The 25,623-nt window shown below is 39.6% G+C and overlaps 1 protein-coding gene across 1 annotated transcript in view; it reads right to left on the bottom strand.

Annotated features, from left to right (window-relative positions):
- Window positions 1-25,623, bottom strand: part of LPP (LIM domain containing preferred translocation partner in lipoma) — a 565,263-nt gene that overhangs the window by 329,873 nt on the left and 209,767 nt on the right. Inside the window, exon 6 of the mRNA XM_082654321.1 lies at window positions 16,620-16,742. Within this exon, the coding sequence (XP_082510447.1) occupies window positions 16,620-16,742 (123 nt within the window). The remainder of the gene's footprint in view (window positions 1-16,619; window positions 16,743-25,623) is intronic.

Below are 25,623 nucleotides of genomic sequence, written 5' to 3'. Positions count from 1 at the left end.
CCAATTGAGTAACCATGTCTTAAGAAAGTAAATCAATCAAGGTCACACAGCTACTCAGAGGCAAATGAAAAATCATGAAGCCACATCTTTTTACCCCAAATCCAGCGCTGTTTGCATTATATCATGCTGACAATCTGGACAAAGAGGTTTGAAGACTTGATCCAACTATTGGCTCAGTTACAACCCCTGTGGCCTGAGCAAGGCCCTCTATGAGCCTTGGAGTCCTTGAGAAAATGAAGTGTTTAGATCAAAAGACCTCTAAAACCCCACACAGCTCGAATATTCTCAGAGAGTAGAAATCCTCCTATACTTGTTAGAGCCTTTCATTACCTCTTATTCCTTCCAGATTGGATTCTTCTCTTGATATCCTACCTGCCTCCTCTGTCCTTGACTCACACATCCACCAGATTCCACAAGCAAATTCACGTTTGTGTTAAATCCCTGTGCACAAGAAGTCTTACTTCACCCTCTCCTATGGTAGGCAGGTTTCTAGGATGGCCCCTAGTGATCCCTGCGCCGCCTGGTATTCACAGCCTTGCATAATCTCCTCACTCTGAGTGTGGTCTGATCCCAGTCACTTACTTCTAACCAACAGAATGTGGTATATGTGATGGGATATCACTTTCACAATTAGGTTTCACATGATTATGACTCATATCTGGTGAGCAGCCTCTACCTTTTGCCATCTCAGATTCCATGCTTTGATGTAATGAGCTGCCGTGTTGGAGAGCTGCACATGACCAGGAGCTGAGAGCAGTCCCCAGCCAACAGCCAGCTAGAAACTAAGGCTCTCAGTTCAACAACCCAGGAGAAACTGAACCATTGACAACAACTAGCTGGGCTTGGAAGCAGATCATTCCCCAATCGAGCCTTCAGATGAGACTGTAGACTCTGGGGCCAATATACTTATTGCAGACTTGGGAGAGACTGTGAACTGATGGTCCAACTAAGCTGTGTCCACATTCCTGGCCCACAAAAACAATGTGAGAGTGTGTGCTGTTTTTAAGCTGCTAGATTTTTAAGCAATCTGTTGCACAGCAATAGGGAACTAATACTTTTTACTGTGCATTAATAATAAGGGAGATCCTCTGAATGTCACTGAAGGGAAAAACTCACTAAAAACATGAAAGCCATGTCTCCACCCACACCACCCAGCATCTCTATCTCAGGGGATCCAAAACAAGACACAGTCTTGTTACATTTTCAATCATACCAACAGAATCACAGCCCTAGGAAACCCAGTCAGACCCTGAAGGAAAGGGATGGTGGAGTTATATTGCATCATATGAAATGCAAACAGCAGTTAGGCCTGAGGCATGAAAAGGAAAATATACTATTAGAATAGATCCAGGTCAATGTGGACACTCTGTTCAGAGTTTCTCAAGAAGGTGATAAATATCATTTAAAAGCTGCCTTATAACTCTAATACCATAGACACTATGAGTGGAAGGAATGAGTAAGATCTGGCCTCATTTACAAATGGGGACCTGAGCCTTAGACAGAGGAATTGACTGACTTTACACAACCTGTTAATTGCAGAACTGGGAGCAGAATCCATTTCTGTTAGCTCAATTCAGTTCTGTTTCCAACGCAAATGCAAAAAAAAAAAAAAAAAAAAAAAGATTCATTTCAAGCAAAATAGCAATTCACGTATTTCATTCTTAATAAATGTGACTTGCAGGTATCTTACATAAAAGGACACTAGGAGAAAAATTCATAGTACATGCATATGTGTATGACAACATCTCACATATATGTAAGTATTCAGATGCATAAATAGCTAAATGACAATTTCTAATTGCTTAGTTTTAAAAGCAGATTAGCAGAGAAATCAATGTTGGAAGGAAATGAAAAAAATTCTATGCAAAAGGTGACAGGTTTATAATGTACTACTTCCTCCCAAAATCTGTTACAAATGTCAACATTTACCCTAGATGAGTGAGAGAATGATGTGCCTATCATAAAATATATTATGTTTAACATGATATTGCATCTGAAAACTGGAATGAGTTTGAAAAATATTTGTATAGCACTTCATAATTTACAAAGCACTTTAATGCACAGTATGTCATTTACTTCTCACAAAACCATATATGGTAAGCAGAGGAGGTATTCATATCGTGGATGAAGAAAATGAGGTTCAGAGAGATAAAGCAACTAAAATTCATACTTCCTAACATGGCAGAGCTGGAATTGGAATGCTAGTTTTCTAAATCTAAATGCTTAGTCTAAGAATTAGAGATGCAAATCATTCTCAATTAAAAACAAAAATCTTCCAGATTCTGTCAATCTACTGTGTAACCAGGGGGAAATGCTTCTGAGTTTGGGTTTCCTCCTCTAGAAAATGAAGACATTAGGCTAGTGTCCACTACTGACACTAGAGCGAGCCTTCGGAGAGTACAGCTGTAGAGGTGAGACAAAGGAGGGAAAGGATGCTGCTTATAAAACATTTGACTGACAAATCAATGTTTGCTTTAAAGGGTTCTCAAAGTATGGTCCCAACATCAGCACCATCTGGGAACTTCTTAGAAATACGAACACTTGAGAATCACTGCAGATCTACTGCAACAGAAATTCAGAGAGTGGAGGCCAGCACTCTTCTCAACAAACCTGCCAGGGCATCCAGAAGAAGAGTAGCTTGACCACAGCTGTCCACGCTTTAGTCTCTGTGCAGGTGATACACAATGAGAATAAACTGTACTAATAGTCCAATATTAGGCTTATTAAATTGTGACAAGATCATAATCTATGAATCATGATTTTTGTTGTTTTTTGTGGTACGCGGGCCTCTCACTGTTGTGGCCTCTCCCGTTGCGGAGCACAGGCTCCGGACGCGCAGGCTCAGCGGCCATGGCTCACGGGCCTAGCCGCTCCGCAGCATGTGGGATCTTCCCGGACCAGGGCACGAACCCGTGTCCCCTGCATCGGCAGGCTGACTCTCAACCACTGCGCCACCAGGGAAGCCCATGATTTTTGTTTTTAAAGTGAACCTTATTTGGTTATCAGAGGGATTACTCTATAATCCACAGAAATAGATGTTGATGATTCATGCATATGTCAGATGAAAGGTTATTTGCTCTAGCACTGGCTTTAGAATCCATGCATTAGAAGCCACTAAAATAACCAAAAGAACCGGACAGAAGCTGAGGAACAGCTAGACCCACACTCTTTGGCATATTGTAAGAACGATTTCCGCTATATGTAAGATAGATAATGTGTTCAGAGTTGTATCGTGATTACAGACCAAATTTATAAATCAATCTTTTTTTTTTTACATAAAAGCAACAACTTGGACAATTTTAAAATAGGCATTAGCATTTAATTCCCAATAATAAGATCTGCTACTGCAAATGGTGCTAACTATATACCAAACACTGCTTTAAGTGCTTTACACATGGTAACTCATTTATTCCTCATTACAATCCTATGAGATGGATACTATAACTATCTTCATTACAGAGATGAAAAAACTGAGGTACAAAAAGCTTAACTGACTGATCCCAGGTCACACAGAAAATGGTAGAGCTGGGATTTGAACTCAAGGCAGTCTGGTCCAAGAATCTATGATTTTAATCACTACAATATACACAGCATTTTCAATAATCTTGAATTCTATGAGGCTGGTTCCAAATTATCCTGAACACCATGAATCTGGGTTCACATTATCTTGAAAAACATGAACTTGGCCCTTCAATTTGCAGACACTTTCCTCTGGTTGCACATAATGACTCCCAGAAACTTCAAACCAGTCGCACAGAGAAATCTTCTCTAGTGAAATAATAAAAGGACAGAAAGAAAAATCAATATATACATATTTTTTCCTTTATACAGGGCAAAAGCCATACCAACTCAAAGCTAAAAACACCATGAGAGATCATCTCATTCCTCAAGTCCAGTTTACAGATATTGAAACAGACCCAAAGAGAGGTAGTGATATCTTGGCCAGTCATGGAAATTCTGGACCTTGTAAGACATCTTAAATAATTGTTTCCAGAGGTCTAACCAAGTTCTCCAACTTGTTTTTAAGAGATGACGTGTTTTTGCAAGGCTGAGGAAGTAGTCTCTTTCTGCTTCACCCTCACACTGTTTCACCTATAGCCCTTCTCAGTGTTCATCTGAGTTCTACTGATATTCGTAAAGACTATCTTCCAAGGTCATTGAAGGTTCTTGTCAGTAACAGTTCTTAAAAAATCACACATCTATACTAGCTATTATAGCAAACAGCACAAAACCATTATTGAGGCTGAGTAGTTTGTCTTAGACACAGAAACAGTCAATTTGGGGGCCTGGAATAGGACCAAGGTCTGTCTTTCCTTCCAAGTTTTATATCAGGGAACAGAAAACTCCAAACCCTGTGACCAAGAATGAGAGTACCACAAAATCTTAGCATCATTCAAATCAATTCTCCCATCTGTTGCCTGAATTCTTTTCCCAGCATTATTGCCAAAATTCATTTGATAATGATGATGGTGGTGAGAGCGACAGTAATAACAGTGTCATTAAGTGCTAGATAGCATATCCACACATTATACACACACCCATTATTTCACGCGGTCCTCATGTAAACTCTGAGATGTATTATTAACTCAGGTTAATAACCGAGGTTTTAGAGAGTTTAAATAACTCACTTGGCAAATGCCAGAGTATCATTTCAACCAGCTCCAATGAAGGCAAACTTGCCATTTTCTGAGGCAGCCTGCATTGAACTTTAACTGTCCTTATTGGTAGAAAGGTACTGTCCTTGTACTGTACTGCCGATTCCCTTTCTTGGCCTCTAAATATTAGGCTTTGTTCTGCTCTCTGGAGCTGCATAGAAGTCTGTTCCTATCTGCAGAGATTCCTATCCAAGTAAGGATGGAAAGCACAGACAGCTTCCACAACATCCAGGCTGAGTTCTACCTCTTCCTCTTCCAGAAGCATTCTATATGTGCTTCTTTCTTCTTTCTTCTTTCTTACTCTGTGCTGTAATTGTCAGGTTTGTATTCTCCCAATAGACTGTGAGCTTCTTTAAGGCGGAGGCCATGCACAATTTTATCTATGTATTCCAGGCACACTGCTCGATATAGAGCTTTATTTGTTAAACTTTTAAGTGAGATATAATTTACATACCACTAAATCCACTCTTCAAAAATGTACAGTGTTCCTTAATATATTTATATCACTATCTAATTCCAGACTATTTTGATCATTCCCAAAATAACTATTGTCCCCACTGGTAGTCACTCCCTATTCTCCCCACTCCTCAGTCACTGGTGGCCACCAATCTTTCTATATATATATATATATATTAGCCTATTCGTATAAATAGAATCATGCTACATGAAGTTTTTTGTGTCTGGTTTCTTTCATACAGCATAATTTTCAAGATTCATATATGTTATAGCACGTATCAGTATTTAACTTTTGATTAAATAACATTCAATTTTATGGACGATGATGGATTTTCGAATGATGGATTTTCGAATGATGGATGTTTAGGTTGTTTCCATTTTCTGGCTATTACGAATAATGCTGCTATGCACATTCATTGACAGGTTTTTGTGTGGATATGTTTTAATCCTTTTGGATATATAATTAGGAATACAGTTGCTTGATCATATGATAACTCTATGTCTAATCTTTTGAGGAACTGCTAGACTTTTTCTAAAGTGGCTGTACCATTTTACTATCAACCAGCAACGCATGACAATTCCAATTTCACTACATTATTGCCAACATGTGTTACTGTCTGCCTTTTGTATTATAACCATCTTAGTGTGGGTAAAGTGGTATCTCATTGTAGTTTTCATTTGATTATTTCCTGGATGACTAATAATATCAAGCATCTTTTCCTATGCATATTAGCTTCTTGTATATCTTTGGAGAAATGCCTATTAAGATCCTCTGTCCATTTTTTAATTGGATTATTTGTCTTCTTAGTGAGTTGTTAAGAGTCTTAATATATTCTAGATACAAATCTCTTATCAAATATATGACTTGCAAATGAACTCTCCCAGTCCATGGGTTGTTTATTCACTTCCTTGATGGTGTCCTTTGAAGTACAAAAGTGTTTAATTTTGAAAAAGTCTAATTTATCAAAAATTTTTTAGCCGTTTGTACTTTTGGTATCACTGACTAATCCAAGGTCATGAAGATTGCTCCTATGTTTTCCTCTAAGAGTTTTATAGCTTTACTCCTGATATTTATGTCTTTGATCCACCTTAAGTTAATTTTTGTATAATGATATGAGGGAGGTGTCCAACTTCATTCTTTCACATGTGGAATCCAGTTGTCCCAGCATTATTTGTTGAAAAACTGTTCTTTCTCCATTGAATATCTTGGTATCCCTGTCAAAAATCAATTGCTATAAATGTAATGGTTTATTTCTGGACTCTCAATTCCATTCCATCATCTTATATGTATACTTTATGCCACTACCACACTGCTTGATTCCTGTAGCTTTGTATTAAGTTTTGAAATGGGGTAAACCTCTGCATTTTTTTTTCTTCAAAATTGTTTTGGCTATTCTGGGTCCCTTGAATTTCCATATGAATTTTATATTTCACCTGCCAACCTCTACAAAGAAGAAAACTGGAAAATTCTGACAGGAATTAAATCTGCAGATCAATTTGGGGATCTTGCCACCTTAACCATATTGTATCTTCCAAGCAAAGAACCTGAATACCTCTCCACCTATTTGGGTCTTCTTTAATATCACTCAACAATTCAACAGAGATTTTATGTTCAGTTATAATCAGTGAACAAAAGAAAAAACTAAATAAATGAGTGAACAAACCAATCAATGAATAAGAGAGCTCTTAGTAAAACATACACAATGGCCACCTTCTCAAATCACATTTCCCTTTTCAAAAAGCCACTCTTTACTAGTCCCAGTTTTTAACCTACATTTCTGTCTTTTCCTCATATTTTTGTTTCTTGGTTTTTGCTTTTTTTTTTTTTTTTTAATAAATTAAGGGCAGACGTGCCCACTAAGCAACTTGAGGCAGAGACAGCAGCACATGCATGGCAGGTTTCCAAGAAGATTTTCTTTTCTTTTTTTTCAGAATGGATATTTATTTATTTATTGGCCCCCTCACAGCATGTGGGATCTTAGTTACCCAACCAGGGATCAAACCTGTGCCTCCTGCAGTGGAAGCAAAGAGTCCTAACCACTGGACCACCAGGGAATTCTCACATTTTTGGTCATAAATTTTATAGTTTCTTTCTCTTTTTTCCATTGATATGATGCAGTGTGGTGGAGAGGTGATGGCTGAATGATGCACCTCCATTCACACCTTTCCTTCAGAAGGTACTCCAGGAAACTTGTTCTAACACAGCTGCCAGCACACCACCCTGAACCTCCCTCTTTTATTTCTCCATGCGCTGGTTGTGAGGTCTCATCTACAAGTAGACTTCCCTATAAACGAAGTAAAGCAACATAATTTTTAGCTATGCTAGGCTGGCTGATGAGAAAAGGAGCCCTACAGTTAGGATTACATAGAGCATTATGTCATCCAGGATGCTATCTGTAAAATCTGTTCCCTGGCTTTGACTGCCTTGGTAAGGATCAATTTAACATCGGCCATTTAGGAAATAAAACAGCACTCTGTGTAGGTTGGGTGGCAGAGAGAGCCAAGGAGACTCCTTACTACACCTCTAGCAGTACCTGAGAAATAACAATTTCCAGTATTTTCATATAAGTAGTACAATATCAAGATGGAATTCAAAACAGTTCAAGACAATTTACAAATGATTCGGGTAACAGGCTTACATGTCTCACTATTAGTACTTCAAGCTTTCTGAAACACCACATTTCTTAAAAGGAACAAATAAATATTCTATCTCTTTAGCCCACTTTAATTCTTTTATTTTACTTACACAAGCAGAATATGTTACTTTAATGGATCCACTGTTTACCATCAATATAAGCAAAGAATCCATTTAGAATTAAATTATCTCTTTAAAATAAGTATGAAGTTTACATATTTTTAAGGATGTTCACAGGGACATACAGATAGAAAGTTTATTTCCATTTAAAAAGCACAAGTTAGGTTAAGGCAATTAATTAGTTGTGAAAGAGCTTATAATTGGCATACACTTACATCATTTCAAATATCGTGTCAGGAGGTATCAGAAATAATGTGGTAAGGAAGAAGATGAATCATAGGGTCTCAAGCAAAAGTCATATGATAATTCTGCAGACTTTTGCTTTTTTTCTGAGAAAAAGGAAGCATATATCAGCTCATCAGTCAGGTAACTTTTTGTCTCCTATCATTGAATTCAAAGAATTGATTGTGTTGATCTTTGTTTCAGGCAACACTGAGTAACATGAAGGTCTTCTCTTTTCAGCAGTTCCTTAGAGGATGCAGAAAAGAACTTGATATTTATTTTTATATCAACCCAATAATAAGAGAATAGTTATAGTATTGAATTTTAACCCCAAATAATATCATCTTTTCAACCAAGTGCATTGTCTTCAAGTGATATAAGGCAGTGCAGGGGTAAAGGTAGAAATTTTAGCTGATTCTGCAGCTACCATTAAGTTGTCCTTATAAAACTCATTTGCCTCAGCTGTACTATTTTTTTATTGGTGCAAATACCTGTTAATTATGGAAAAATCAGAAAGCAGTTATAACTATGTCACATACTAACTCGATATCAGTTCCGGAGTGGGTTCTCTAGCAGGTTTCTAGGGTGTGAATCTTTACATCATTATTGGATTTGATGACAATATTTACTTATTTATTCAGCACATATGAATTTGTATGTCTCTTGTTTGCCAGGAAACGAAAAGATAATCTTGCCTCAAGGACTTCATACTCTGGTATTTAACACAATTATATTTTTACTGTTCAAGCTTAAGGCATTATGCAATTTTATACTGTGTCTGTAAGGTATACTCTGTGAGGTACAATTATTAAATTTTTACTTGAGTAAAAAGTATTATTTGAGTAATTTGTGATTTAGAACAACAAAACATAATCCAGTTCTATTCTGTGGTCTTGAACCCCAATATGACAGCACAGATTAGGTGCATGTTTGGGTGAGGGTCCGGGACCTCAGAGAGGTCAAATTCACAGAGAGGCAAATTCTAAAATTCACCAGTGGCCCTGTCTGTACTTACAGATGAAAATTATACTTACTGGCTCAACAGCAGTAAGTGCCCAATTTGTACCTTTTATTTCAATAAAATTCCCGTTTGTAGTTTTATGTAAACTGGGAATATGTATGTTCAAACTATGAAACATAACAAATTAAACTTTCATATTTGTAGTTGATATATTCACTGAAAGGCGATGTATAACTTTCCTGGTAATTTTTGCACAGTGTGAAAGGAAACTTAGCAGTTATACTCCAATGTGGGATTTTGTGGAGAGGACAGACCAGTTACTCACCATGACAAATGGTGATATGTAGGATTGGTTACTAACCACCTCCAACCTTCTGTCTAGAGAGGCCATCGTTATCATCATTATACTTTAGTTTGGCATATAAAGGAAATGGATGTCAAAATGCACAAAACAGTGACAATATCTTATCTGAGATCCGGCTTTTACTCTTAAAACACAATATTCCCATGTATTTGCCATGGTAAAATCTAATCATCTCAAGTAAAAAATATAGCCGGATTTGTATTTTGTTGTTTATTTGCTTTTAAATTAAAAAAAAAAAAAAAGAAGAAGAAGGGAATAAAGGGAACCATGGGGTTTGAGACCAAGGCTGCTACCAAAATAGATATTTAAACAGTGGGAGAGGATGACAGAAATAAGAAAACCAGTCCTGACAAGAAAGCTCTTTAATTCTGCAAATGTGATGTGTGCGTCTGCATGGACATAAGGCTAATTATTTCCACTAAGATGCTGTTGTAAAATGGAGAAGCTCAACAGGCATCTTTGTGAGTTTCTTTTGAAACCAATGCCTGGATGGAGTGACTAAGTGTAATGAAACACAATCATCTCTGAGCCAAGGTCTTGCAAACATATCACAGCTAAAGGTTACCCCAGGGACCATGGCCAGGGTACCATAGAAGACTCCCCCGCTCCCTGCCCTAGGCTCCAGCAGAGCTGGCTTCTCCTGGGTACTCTCAGCAGCAGCTGCCTTGCTTACCTTCCTCCTATTTCACTGCTGGGAGCTAACCTACACCACATGCTCAGAGCACACCCTTACACTGGGACAAGTAAAATGGGCATTTTGGGGCAAAAGTTTTGTAGAGGTTCAATTCAAGGTAGATCTTCAACCTAAAGTTCCACTCTGAAAATGTTACATTTTCATGGTGCTCAAAACAAGATTAGATGTTAACTTTATTATGCTTGTCACATAAGACACAAACACAAACATCACCCTCTTAAAGAGGAGAAGGAGGTATACATGTTATTGAGATGCAATTATATACAATCTAAAAATCAACTGCCCGTCATCAAACTCACGGCACGCAACTCTGAGTCAGCTAAGGGCTCCACCACCTCGACCTCATTGTTACTTAATGTTGAGGCTTCCTGGCAGGTAGAGACTAATTCAAAATAACCCAGATCTTCTAAATATGCGTACCGCAAAGAATTAGATCCCCTGTTCTTTTAAAATGGTATTTTTGCCTCTCTTATTTTATTGGACTCCATTTGGTATCATATATGAGGCTTCTACTATATTTCGACTTTGACCCTAGCTCTCAGAGAAAACTATTAGTAAGCAGACAGTACAGACACATAGACAAATCTGTTTTTCTTTCTTAAGCAAATCACAGTATGCACCTCATTTTGTCCCAGTTGAATACGGGAAGAGAAAATGACACTATCCACACCTTTTCTCTTTTTCAACAGTATAATACCCAGTTCCTATCTCCATTCCCAAGAAGCCAAAAAAGAAGCAGCAAAGTCCCAGTCTGCAGGGATAGTCTACATCGTACCACACAGTATCAGCATGTTGCAGCCTTCATCTCCCAGTAGCCTACATGTTTGAGTTGCAACGAATAATATGGAATATTAAAAATTTAATTCCTAATTAATCTCCCCTGCAGCTGCTCATGGCTTTTGCAAGCTAGAACATGGAGCATAAGAGAACAGAAGATCCATGGCACCATAAGACTCCACCCTGATTATGCTGCCTGCAAGCCCTCAGGCCACATGAATTCCAAATAAAAAGCCTTCCATGCAACACAGACACACCTGAAATAATTTCTTAGGTTGCCTCATGGATTATTGCTCCATGAAAGGGACTCAGTGTGGCAGCACTGGAATTTCAATTCGAGATGTGTCCATACGATCAAACAGCATGTATGTACTCAGTTTCCAAATAGACTAAGAAATTACAATACTTTTAAAATGCTTTAAATGAGAAAGATAAATAGATCATTGATAGCGCAACCAGCATTCAGAAAGGATAAACCCCAAACCTTCAAAGACCTGAAGCTTCAAAGTAAGCTCCAGACACAAGCTAGCAATCCCAAAACAAAAATGGGAAGGATTGAGTGGACTGTTGTTCAAAGCCAACATCTTATTTCTTGTAACTCTAGAACAACATGGTATCTCTGCAAAAGGGGAAAAACTGTAGCTACCATGCCCATTTTAGAAATATAGAAAAGGAAGCTAAGACTGGTGATGTGGAGAATTCACACAGTTGGAGCTCCTTTTCGAGAGGTGATCACAGGGAATTGAGATGATAGTGCTCTTCTTATTGGCAAACTTGGGAGCCTAGACTATCAAACTAGGTCCAACCCTATTCTTATCCCTGGAATCTCTCCAATTTTTTTCATACTAGTCTAAATGAGGATAGTGAAATTTCAATTCCAAAGAAATTTGATTCAAAAATACTAAATCCCCAGTTACAATTAATATACAATATCTGAAAGTTCTTCCAAGTCACCTAGGTACCAGCTCCAACCCTACTAAACTCACTGCAGGGAAGAAAAGGCAGCTTTGTAGTAGGAATTCGAAGGCCAGCACTCTAGGCCTGGTTTTGTCAAGAGAAGGGAAAGAAAATCATTAAGTCCATGGATTTATCCTTTGTCTTCTAAGAAATCAAGAGAATTTCAATGTGACCCCGTGTGGCTCTTCCCAAGAGTCTAAGCTGTACTTTTATTAACAGTAGAAAGCCAGATGGGTGGGATCTAGATACATACTAATTCAAAGACACTATACTATCATAAATTTTCTGTTTATCTTTATGTTTTTGATCTGTCTACTCCTTTATGTTTCCAAGCTATATTTTAAGGAAAGTACCACAAAAGAGAGATATTTCGGAATAAACTAATTGAAATGCTAAAGGGAACCAAGGTGTCCCTTGGTTGCCCTTAGCATCCACAGGGAACCATTACATCATGGTTCAAGCAAAACAGAAAAAAATCATTCATCCTACCTCTAACTGAGCCTCCCTGAGCAATGCTCTTTCCCTCTCTAGACAAAAACTTTCCTTCTGTAAAGAGTTTGGCTACATGACCTCTAAGCTGTGATACTCTCAGATCATACTGAGTCTGCAATTCACCCCACAACCACTTCCAAGCTTCTCACACCTGTTTTTCTAAAACGACTCCCTAATACACACATTTTTAAATGATCAGAAATTTTATTGCTAAACACTAAGGTAGTTTAATTGCATTACTCTGGGCAGTGGCTGACACAGATGTACCATTTATATCTTCTGTAAAACTTGCTAAAGGTGTTACCCTCCAAACCCTCTGTCTTCAGAAACACTGTTGCTACCTGCCCCTCCCCCCAAAATTTCTCCTTTTACTGAGAGAGTCCTTGGGCATCAAGGCTACTTAGGTATTAAATTAGTGCCTGTGATTTCATCTGCCATTCACTTTGTATTCCACATACCCTATATCATAATTGAACTACCTTATTCTTCCAACAAGACATTCACTTTCAAATTGCTTGACTTTCTCATTCCTGTTATTCTCTCATTTGAATCCCATGCCTTTCCCATGACATATGCAGCCAAGGGAACTCAAATTCTACCTGCTCTGTGCAGTCCTCCCTGACACTTCCCTAGAAAAGTATAAAATATAACGTTGATATTCCTATCTTTGATTTCCCAACAATTTCAACATCTGGTGAGTCACACAATAACTTAAAGTAGCACATCCAACAAAGCCCTTCTTTTGTGTCCCTCTGAATTGTTTATGCATTTGTCTCTTCCGTAAGACTACAGATTACTCTAGATCAAGAACATGCTGACACGCTAACCTCTACATTTCCAATGCCTAATCCACAGTGGGATCTCAATAAATGTTAGCTGAATGAATGAAAATGTGGAATGAAGCCGTATTTCCCAAATAAAAACATGGATAAATAAGCGAACAGAAATAAAGTTGGGACATCTGAGAGTGGAAATTGCCCCTTTCGAAAAAGGAAGAAAAAGCCCCATAAACATCTATTTTCAAGAGCTCAGATATTTTTCAAAGTTGTTATGTGAATAGAGCAACTTTGGACCACTTACTGTACAAACATTCCACCTATATGATCCTTTTCTGCTCAATCCATGAGTCAAAGCAGCCTTGCAAAGGTGATTCAGAGGTGGGTTCGGGAAAAGCACACAACACATGCTTGAATAATGAGAAATCACAGACCTGCTAGCCTACTTTAAGTGGTCAGGTGATTCAACAGGTTTTGCAGTTTGCTTTGGATCAAAAATGGAAACATCAAAATTGGGCAGTAACAGTCTACATTTCTAGGACTTTTCAAGTACCTTTTGATTACAACACAACACAGTCTACTGCGGACATCATCTTCTCTTAGCACATACTTTTAATATTTTAAGTGTGTGATTACTGTTCTCACAGCATATAATTATGTTAACCAATAAATACTAACACATCTAATTTAGTTCCACCAGAGTAAAGATAATTCAGAAGAATGAGCTGCTTCTCCCAATTAACTCTTGCTTTCCTAAATTAGAATAATAAAGAAGTTAGAATGGATCACTCTTTAAGTTCTGAATGGAACAGGCAGCTGAAAAGTGGAATTCTCAACCTGTTCTACTTAAGAGTTATCACTATTCATTTTTAAAATTTTTATACAATTTCTAAAGGTAATTTTCCATTTACAGTTATTACAAAATATTAGCTATATTTCCTGTGTTGTACAATATATCCTTGAGCCTATCTTATACCCAACAGCTTGTACCTTTCACTCCCCACTCCTCCGCCCTAATTTTTTTTACCCTTTGAATATTTTTCTTTTTATGAGAAAGCCATACTCAAGGGACACTGCTACTCATGTGACTGATTAGTGTCCCTTGAGTATGGCTTTCTCATAAAAAGAAAAACATTCAGAGGGATCTCCTCAATCTGGTTCTAGAACTTAAAAATCAAACACGGGTCTAAATTCAAGGTCCAGCTGTGCGCACGTTGTAGTCATATGTCCTAACTTAGTTTCCTCATCCACAAAATCAGCACACCATCTATATCTCAGAGTTGAGATATCTGTATTTCACTGAAGTGTGAATAGATGTGAAAGTGCTTTATTTTACAATCAGTAAAGCACTGTGCAAATATCAGTGATCATGAATGTGTGTGCACAGCGAGACTGCGCAAACAAAAATGCGGCCACTGAACACACCCATTAAAATGCAGTGGTTTACGGGAGGCACGTGCAGACACAGTCTTAAAGGATGAAGGCTATGTTAAGCAAAAACCTCTATGCAGAATCTCCCCAGTGTATATCAGGGTATGAGAACTCAGGAGGGGAAAAAAAAGAGCAAACAAAACTCCTATTTAAAAAGGAGGAGAGGGCATAGAAGTATTTACTCACGAAATGGATGAGTCCAGGTGCAAAGTCAGTGGCCTTGCTGTTCCAAGAAAGTGGGCTTGAGGTATTTGCTTGGGTGGAATTGGAAACATGCTTAACATCAAACTACAGTTTGCTGGAAAACATTTCTGAGACCTGGGTCCATCCTCTTGCATCTTTTCAGAGTTTGTCTTATTTCCTATGTTCCTTTTTCAGGATGAATCATAGCTTTCTCCTGCTTGAAAACCTTCAACTAACCCTCATTATTTATAAAAGACAGACCAAAATCTTAATCTGGCATTCAAACAAGTCCACAGGCTGTTAGCAGGAAGCCCCCAGGCATGTAGTCCACTTGAAGCTTGCGATGGCCCCGTCTGAAGCCATCACACTGCTTGCAGTTCTCTGAATGCAGCCTGGACCTTCCTGCCCCGTGACTCAGGCTGCTCTCTCTCCCCTCTTGCTTCCAACATCACCGTTCCACCCATCCCTTAGCTGAACGTGCAAATCTTCGGATGAACCTTCTCAGATGTTGCCACCTTTCAAAGAATATCTCGCTCTTTTCCTTGTGCTCCTATATATCTGCCATTGTTGAACTTAGGATAGTATAGGCTCCTGACAGATGACAACTCGGTCCTATTTTTCTCCCTTTCAACCTCCTAACAGTTCCCCCAAAAGACCACAGCCCATGCTACATACCTGCGGCTCAGCACGTGTTTACAGAAATAAAGTGAATTTTCACCACTGACAGGTCTAGTGGAGCCAAGGGTAACAAGAGCTAAGGAAGAGCTGAGCTCTAGTGTGTTTCGCCTTGTGCCCCTACATAGCTGACAGTCCCATTGTATGTCTAGAAAAGGCAACGGGAACATGTCTAAAGAAGAAAGCACCTTACGAAGTTCTGTGTTGAAATGACTGACAGCAGAGAAGCAGGACTGGCTTTTCATCTGTGAAATGAACCATTGTGAATATAGAGGCTGCTGTTGAAGAACTGGAGTGCTGTAGGTCAAGCAAACATCCCACGAGAGTCAAACAACACGGTGACAACAGTGCCAGTCCAAGATCTGCATGCAGAGTCCTGCTGGCTGTCTTCTGAGGACTCACAAGCCCTGAAATTGACTTGCCGTTACTTTCTCCAGACCGGAGGGAGGCAGGGAATGAGCACAAGCAGTGCGAGGTCGGCTTCCAAAATGCAGATAATAAATGAAGGTGCAGAAGAACAGCCATGCTCCAAAGGAAGCCAAAGGGTACAAAGAAGAACTGATAACAAGGCACCATTTGCATTAAAAAAAAAAAAAAAGATTAATTGCTGTCACCAAATTCTGGTAAGATTGGGGAGAAACTGATATATTCAAACTGCTGGTGCCAGTATAAGCTATGTACCACCCGTGGAAAGAAAAGTAAAGAAAGCACTCGTAATCCCCAATGTAGAAATCCCGCTCTAAAAAAACCTGAGTTAGGGAAATAGCTCCAAAGAAAATATACACGAAAATGCCCCACATAGCATTACTTCCAACAAGCAAAAAAGCTAGCCGCCTCGATATCCAACGTAAGGAATTTCTTAGAAAAGATGTAGCCCTCACCCTAAGTTTAACATAGTCATGCTAAGCCATATTTCTGAAGATTATACCAACGTATAACAAAATATCCACCTAGACAAAGCCAGAAAAAGAGCAGGGCAATGGAATAAGAGATTTAATTTTATAACATTTGTGTATAACACTGTTGGGTTATTTTAAAGAAAAGACTAATCAAATCAATGAAAGAAATGTCTGTTAACTAACACGTTGATATTAAATAAAAAGACAACTTAGACCGCTGACTCTGAGAAAATCCAAAAAGAATGGAAGGGACAAAAGAAGCAGCTTGTTCTTTCAGATAATTGCAGGTTATCTGTGGTGACTATTTGCAGATAGCTCTTACCTGTGGAGGCCGAGGCTTGTAGGGGGAGCTGCACTCCAGGTCGGCCAAGATGCTAGTCAATGAGTCGATCTCAGCGTCCAGGCTCGAGCGTCTCTCCTCAAGGGTCTTGCCTCCAGGATTTCCCTGTGAGAAGCAACACAGTCATGTTAAAAAGGGCAATTTCCAGTTTCAATCCATATCAATCTGAGTTCAAATTTCTCAAGTTATACTGTGACTCTGTCCAAGGTTTTCTGCACCTCATTTCCTTTAGCTTTGATAAAATCTCAGTGAGGTAGGCTGGAGAATTATCCCTCTTTGACAGGTAAGAAAACTGAAATAGATGAGGTGATTTTCCTAAAGTCATACTCATATTTAGAGGATATTCCCTTTGATGAATATCCAAGTTAAAGGAAGTAAATGTCTCCATCCCTGCCCTCAAGGAGCAGATCCAACTAGGGACATAATGCAAATTCCACGTTCAGAAACCACTGTATAGAATGATGACATTTTAGTGGGAGCAGGAAAAGGCAAGGAGAGACTTACAGTCCAGGAAGAGGAATGGAATCAGTGTGAGATCAGTAGACTAGGTGTGTCTGTGTCAGAGAGAGATGGCAAGCCCCGAGCGATGCCCCTAAAAAGTGAACTAGGATAAGACCGCTCAGGGTCCTGGCCAAGGGGCTGCAGAGGAAGCATGTGGCAGTGACCGCTGATTATGAACAGGGGGATCTGTGGATTTCACATGTCAGTGTCCCATGTTAGCGCGAGCACCGACTGCTACCGGCATTGAGAATCCATGTGGAGCGAGCAGAGGGCAATAACACCGCCACAAGGGCATCCCCAGGAAGTGGGAGCAAGCTTAGGACAAACGAGCCAACAGTTTGCCTAGAGCTTAAGGCAAGGAAATAGAGAGTGAAATAGCAAGGAACCATAAAGGTCGCCCTAGAATTTGGAAGCAGGGTGAGTTAAAATAATTTTTTAAGGTGACAATGTAATAACGATCATGGACATGTGATGAGAATGTGTCTTAAGACTCCATCAAGAAATCACAGTGAATCTGCAGTAAGGCCCGGTAGGAATGAAATAATGGGAAGTTAGTGTAATTGAATTAACTCTATTGCACGTGTCTAAGGAGGTTAAATATCAGTATAGTGTCTGGAAGAGTTTAGAAAAAAACCAAGAAACCAGAGTTTCCTCAGTGACAACAAAACCTAGGGTCCCTGACAAGCTAGCATTAAAATCTTACAATTCTCCGGGTAAATTTATCTTTTTAATGAATATGATGCACCAGACAATGATAGCATAATGGTATTTCCAATTAAGACCACTAGTTTCTTTTCCCTTAGAAGCTTGTTCCCAAAACCTTCCCTGAGTTCTTATTCCTTATTTAATTCTCTGCATAAAACATCTCTATTGGGATCTAGCATATTGGTCAGTCTCTTGTGAATTTAGCCAGCATGAGTTAATCCCTCTGGACCTTATCTATCCCAGGCACGATGATAACATCAAGGTGTATGAAGCTATAGCCCAGCCCCCTTGGAGCCAAACCCAAAGACTGCTGCCTGCCCCGTAGGCAGTGGCATCTGTTCTTGTGAGCCCTCTTTAACTATGGGTACCTTCAATCACATTATCTAAAACCACCTTCTCATCATTTTCTATTTCTGGATGCATTTGTATGACCCTTCTATGGCCCTCTATCCCCTCACCCTGTTTGGTTTATTTTTCTTGTAATATCTATCACCATCTAACATTATATTTTATGTATATTTGTCTGTCTATCATCAGACTCCCCAGGAGAATGTAAGCTTCATGAGGGCAAGGAATTTGTCTGTTTCCTTCCTCGTTATTTCCCCAGAATCTTGCTCAGGGCCTAATCCATGAACGCGTTCAATGAATAATTTGAGTAAACAAATGAATAAGTAATGGCAGACTCTGCCATAGGTCCAGCCCATAACCTTTTCCATATAAACATCTTTTGGGTAAAATCAGCTAAAAGTACAGCAGGATCAGTGGATGCAAAGGGAAGCAAAAGGCTCAGTGTGCCTGTGTGTACATACTTGCGTGTGTCTGTGTATTTCATGCTATATGGCCCAGATTTGAAAGTCATCCTTGTGAAAATTGAGTGGCTTTCCTCAGCCCTCTTGCTACAGCCAGAAATGGGAAAACAGTGGAATGACAGGTCTCAGAGTCTGAATTTCCAGTTGACCAAACCCTCTAAGACCAGTGGGTCTCTGCCCTAGGACCAGATGTTTTCAAAGAGCTAATCCCTCTATTAGAGGTGATCTTATCTTTACTTCATTGAGTATTAATAACTATGAAATACTGTGGTATTACTGAGAAAAAAAGACCCTAAAAATTTTAAATTCAAGTGAACATTCTGGCAATGGATTCTGGTACAAGGAAAGATAGGATCTCAGTTGCGTTATGGAAGGCAACTGAGAATTGTGTGAACCTGATTCTCTTATATGCAGTTATAAAACATTATTATTAACATGAATTTGATCACTGTATTCCCATATACTCATAGACAGCACAAAATATTGGTAAAGGTGGTGGACTGGAGTCTAGTTAAATTCTTCCCTGGGCCATAGTTTCTTCATCTATAAAACTAGGAGAACATCACCTGCCCTACCGAAGCCAGAGAGATGTTACAAGACTCAGATAAGAAAATGGATGGGAAAAACACTCTTTAAATTGTAAAGTGCTATAATTATTATGATTTTCATAAATTGCATTAATTACAGCAACCAGTAACTATAAATTAATATGAATAATATAGCTATTGTTAATTCTTCTTCTTAAAGGGAGCATCATTCATTAAGTATTCCCTTGGGGTATCAGTAAAGAGACAGGATTTAATCAGGTCTTCAACATCTGTACTTCACTGTAGCAGACAGCACAGCAACTGCCCATGCCCTGAGTAAAGGGATACCATGGAGCCTCAGAAGTCACAGAATTACCCTGAGCCATGCAATGAAACAAGTCATTATAGTGTCCGACCAGCCTGTGCATGTAAGACCTCATTCTGCCTTCCCTCTGAGTTGGGACGACTCCCCATTTTCAGTTTCTCATATTAGGTTGATGCCATGGAACAAGTTCCAGCCTAATGCTGTGAGATTTTTCACCCAAGACCCCCCTTGCTGCCCTGCCTGGCTTTCTGATAAGAACTTTGTTCCTACATTTCAATCCCCATTATGGACTAGGATAGGCTTCTTTCTCACCACTGATTCTCTACTTAACGTCTCAGTTCAAACAACTGAAGTCCTGCACAAGTCTCACCACCAGCCCTTCCCTTGGTGCTTCATCTGCTACCACAGCATCTTTAGATCCGGGAACTACCTTGCTACTCTCAACACTTTACACTGCGCACTGGAGGACACAGTCCTATAACCAGCTAATGGACTCCTACACACTTACCTACACGTCTTCTCCTTAACTCCCTGTCACTGCAGCCTTACTAGTCACCTGACGGTTGAATGACCTGCCCGAGGCCAAGTAACAATAAGGAAGAGTCTCCTGACTCTTGGCCTAATGCTTTTTCCAGATACCAAAGGGCCTCCTATAAAGTGGTCACTATAATAATAATGATTCTTAAGCTCTTCAACAATAAGTATTATGAGAGATTCCATTGTCTTAGCCCAGGATCTGCCGAAAACAAAGCCTGAGACAAAGGCTTGTGTTCAGGTCACTGATTTTGGGAATCAGTCCCAAAAAACAGTACTGAAGGACCAGACAAGTTAAGCAGGAGAGGAGGGAAAGTCAATTCAAAGGTGCTGAATTGAGCTGGTCACCAATACGGATAACTAGGGTTCCATTTTCCTGGGAACCCTCTAAGGATCTCCATGAAACGTGCCTCAGATTTTCCCATGTAGGGAATGAGAGAAGAGAATGTTCATCCTCTGGCTCTAGTCCTCTACTGGTTTAGAATCACCTACAAGGATATTAACTCCCTCATGCTTGTCCCAAGAAGTACAGAGGTAGCAGAAAAGTCCCAGGACAGAGAGTGAGAGAAAGGTTTTACAGCTGAGGCTGTACTGCCTCAGGTACTGCTAGGTCATACCTATGCAGTGGTGGTTGCCATGGCAATGGCTGGCATCTGAAGGCGGAATGAGAGGGTGAGAAGTAGGGTACAAAGGGTGTCCAGTGACTGTGTCCCCTTATTAACAGCTATAAAACTCACATGAATAAGCCATTCATGGGATATTATTTCCTATAAGACACTTAATTTCATTCATTCAATAAATATGTATATGATAAAAGCTCACCAAATCACAATCAGGGCTTATTATAATTTGGAAAATCATAATTCTTAGTGCCACTACTAGGATTACAGGGTGATGACTCTCCCACTGTGAGTACACAGAAATATACTTTAAAATAGGGCCCAGAACCAGAATTCATAGCATGTGAGGCCATTTGGGTTACATTGCTAGTCCACTAACTACAGGTGATAGATAAAGAGTGCCAGCAGTGAGTCATGAAAGAGCATTATTTGTATTTATTTATTTACTCACTCTTTACATCCAAATATCTTATGTAAAAAATTAACTCATAGAAAAGTTGAACAAGTAGCAAAATGAACTCCATCCACACACCCTTCACCCAGATTTATCAATGGCCAACATTTTGCCTCCCCTTCTAATAACAAAAATATATTTGCTTGCTTGTTACTGTAGTTTAACTATTTGAAAGAAGTTGCAGAAACTTCCTCTCCATATACTTCAGCTTACATATCCTAAGAACTAACTTTTCAATACCATTGTCACACCCAAGAAATGTAATGTGGGTGCAGTAGTAATCTGATGCATGCATGTTCACATTTCACCAGAAGTCCCAGTAATGTCCTTTTATCAATTGTTGTTAATTTCCATCCAGAATCCAATCAAAGATCATACATTGAGGTGACATGTCTTTTTAGTCTCTTTTAATTTAGAACAGGCCCCAGCCTATTTTCCCCTTTCATGAAACTGACTTTGTGTAAAGAATTCAGGCCAGGTGCCTTATAAAAAGTTGAACAATATGGCTTTGTCTGATGACGAGATTCAGATCACACAAGTTTGTCAGGAGGAGTCCACGCGTGATGCTGTGCTCTTTCCATTGCATCACATCAGGAAGCTCATAATGTTATTTGGCCATTTAGTGATGACAAGTTTGACGACTTGGTTAAGGTAGTGTCCACCAGATTTCTTCACTGTAAAAGTGTCTTCTTCCCTTTTAAATCAATACATGATGTGTGAGGCGACACTTTGAGACCCTGCTAATATTCTGCTCACCACAAACCTTTCACCCAATGACTTTAGTATCCAGAGACGATTCTTGCCTGCACGGATTATTGCACTGGTGGTTGCAAAATGGCGAGAGTATCCATTATTAACAAATGGAAATAAATGGATCCTGCTTAGCATAATAATTTATTTGTTAAGTATTCATTTCCTTTTTGAGGTAGGAAGCAGAACTAACTGCAAAGTCCTCTGCTCTGAAGAAACATCAGGAACCTGACGATCAAATCAGCATTGTTACAGAGAGAGTTCTCGTTCAGGCGGTTAAGGAACACGAAGGACTGGGGCATGGTCTAGCTAATTAAGAACCACCCTCTACCCTAGGAAGTTAACATCCTAGAATTAGAGCCAATCCACAGTGTCATTCTCCAAACACGCATGAACTGACCTAATCCTCAACAACATCCAGAATCTTTGAGGTGGCCAAGCGATCACACTGACACATCGCAGAAGGGGGATTTGAAGAGCCAAGATCCGCATGTGACTGCTCAAAATAATCAGAGAGACCACTTGATGTTGGAGGTACTAAATCTGTGATATTTACATTGCATTTCACAAAGCTCACGGAACTCCTCGGGGCAGACCCCATGTGTAACACTAAGGGACTCCCAACCCCTACCTATGCCTGGACCTCCCTTTGTGGTCCATTAGAGAAAAAAGAAGCTCTCCCTGAGAGCTGAGCAATATAAAACTATCTCATCTTAGGGAACCCTAGGAGGCAAGTGGCACAAAATAGTATATTCCTTTTACATACAATTTTGATTTTCTTTTCAATGGTATTATTTCAGTATTAATAATACAGTGTGAATTTCACTTCATTCTTGTATTCTTTTATGGTTAATAAAGTTCATTATTCCCTTATTTCTAAATTAATGTTAAAAAGATACTGGTTGGTAAAAACAAAAGGGATACAGAAAAGCTGTATTATCTCTAAGCAACAAAACTAAGTATCTGTCATTTATCCATCATCTTTCTTTCTCTGATGAAGCTGAGAAAATAATCAATGAATTTCTTTGTGATCATTTTAATTGAATTCTACTTCCAAAGCATCCTTAACAAGAAAAAAGTAGTGGTGGGACTTGCCTGGTGGCGCAGTGGTTAAGAATCCACCCTCCAATGCAGCAGACACAGGTTCGACCCCTGGTCCAGGAAGATCCCACATGCTGCGGAGCAACTATGCCCGTGTGCCACAACTACTGAGCCTGCGCTCTAGAGCCCGTGAGCCACAGCTACTGAAGCCTGCGTGCCTAGAGTCCATGCTCCGCAGCAAGAGAAGCCACCGCAATGAGAAGCCCGTGCACCACAACGAAGAGTAGCCCCCGCTCGCCGCAACTAGAGAAAGCCCACGTGCAGCAACAAAGACCCAACGCAGCCCCCCTGCCCAAAAAAAAAGTAGTGGTGAAGGCTCTGGAGTCAGACTGGAGGGGTCTGAAACCTGGATCTGCCATTTACCAGTTTTGTGACCTTAAGCAATTTACCTAAGGTCTCTGGGTCTCAGTTTGTCATGCAGTTGTAAAGATTAAATGAGTTCATACATGTCAAGTATCGTTCGCATCTTAAGTATTCAATAAACAACAGCTACTCAGTCATTACCTTGATCACAGTCTCAAAATAAATGCTTTGGCTGACATGGTCAGTCAACTGAGTATGTAACTTTTCAAAGCATTTTGAGTCAAAGTAGAAATCAGCTGCTGGGGGCTTCAATGAGATGGGGCACCTATGCTTCTTAATACATGATGGTGCTAGGCATTAACTGGGAAGCATATAATTCTGCATCAGCAGTTCTCAAACTTCAGCCTGTGTAGAACCACCTGGAGAGCTTGTTAAAACACAGATTACTGGATCCCACTCCAGAGTCTCTGACTGTAAATCCTGGGTGGGGCCCGAGAACTTACATTTCTAACAAGTTCCCGAGTGATACTGATGCTGCTGGTCTGAGGACCACACGTTGAGAACCACTGCTCTAAGTACATTTCTAACACAACGAACATCTGATAGGGTAAATAGTGTATATTTTATATGGTTATGGATGCCATGAAAATGCCAATAGGCAATCCAAATAATGAGTAAGAGAAACCTGGATCAAAATAAAATGGAAACAGTAGCACTGCTTCTTAATATAATCCCGCACGCTATATAATAGTGTGAGCATCCTCATCACACTGATTCCGGTAATGCTGAGTTGACAGGCAGCAGTCAGCAGTAAGAACTCCAGAAAATATGGCCTATTTTATCTAACGGAAATGTCATTTTATTGAATTTGGAGGAAAATGTTGAAAAGAGAAAACAAAAAGGTTTAGTTCATGTGCATTCTTCTTCCCACTCATTGAGCTGAAGGGCTTACCTTTCCAAAAACCCATCTATCTCATCATATATACTCCTCCAGGAAGGCATCACTGATAACCCAGCTTATATGATAATTGACTCTTCTTTGTCTAATTCTCTCTGATTGCAGGGTTCACAGGGTAACTCATTGTCGGTTCACGTGAATGGCTCTTATCCCACGCTGCTCCGTGAAATCTTTGTGCTAGGCAGCAAGCAGTCTAAGGAAGGCATGATCCCCAACCTTAAGAAGCCACAGTCTACTGGATAATATGACTTTCACCGCTGCCTACTGATATCAAATACACTTATGTTCTTTAAGACTCTGTAAAACCACACAGAGGAGGCAGAGATTTAAACAAACAAACAAACCTTCCCTAAGAAGCTTATTATCCAATGGGTGATAGAAATACAATTCAACTTTTCTAATGTGCAAAGCTAGGCTAAAACTCGAGTCTCATTATTATGTAAGAGGAGTCATCTACCGCCCAGGTTAAGGACCCTGAGGAAAAATGCCATAAAAAGCCATCTTTGGTGCAAACACTGTAGCATTCAAAATAGAGACAACATCTTCACAATTCAAAGTAGAACAATACTTCGGCAACTGAGAGTATGGCAATGAATAAACAGAAAGTAAGGTGACAACAGGAAACAAAGAGAGGTTTTCATGGTTCTAGCATACCTGGAGCAAAAAACATCAAGATAAAACTTCAGCACTAGGCTTGATACAGGCCTCAGTTTTTTCCTTCCTATTCCCTAACATCCCATCCTTTTCAGGCCTTGAACACTCACCCAAAGTTGATAATGTTTGGTCAACACACATCTCTTTAAAGCAAACAGTCTTGGCCCCAGACCTTGTTGCCAAAAGAGCCATGTTTTGGACCATGGGACTCCACTGCACAGCACTGTGACCCACAGAAGCAAGGCTGGACAGCCCATCTACAAACAGCCTGGTGAATCTAACCTTTGGTCTGTGACAGAAAGGTGAGCTAGGCAATAAACCTCCTTCTCTTATAAATATGAACTAAGCAACATGTGACAAAACTGCCATGAGGATGAACTGTGGTCATGATAAAACAAGAGGATCATGTTCATGGCTAATAATCAGAGCATGTAAGAAGATAAGATGCAATTATTGGAGAGAGGAGATTCATGGGAATGCAAATAATAGAAAAGAAGAGGATCAGAGAGTGAAGAAAGGAAAGGAAGAAGAAAAAGGGGAATAAAAAGGAAAGAGATATGGTCCCATCCTTGAGCCTTCTGGTGTCAGACCTCATCCACATGGATCCTTAAGATAAACTCCTTTATATGGAAATACCCCAAGTGGCCTCTGCTGCACAGTCAGCCTTACTGAAGCAGCCAGCACAAGACCCACTCATTCACAGGGATGACAGCAAGAAGTCAGGTCTGCTTGTGACACCATCAGG

This window comes from Grampus griseus (assembly GCF_964374135.1).
Source record: "Grampus griseus genome assembly, chromosome: 5".
Classification (NCBI taxonomy): Eukaryota; Metazoa; Chordata; class Mammalia; order Artiodactyla; family Delphinidae; genus Grampus; species Grampus griseus.
Note: the sequence above shows the minus strand (reverse complement) of the source record. Positions and strands in the feature narration are given on the sequence as shown.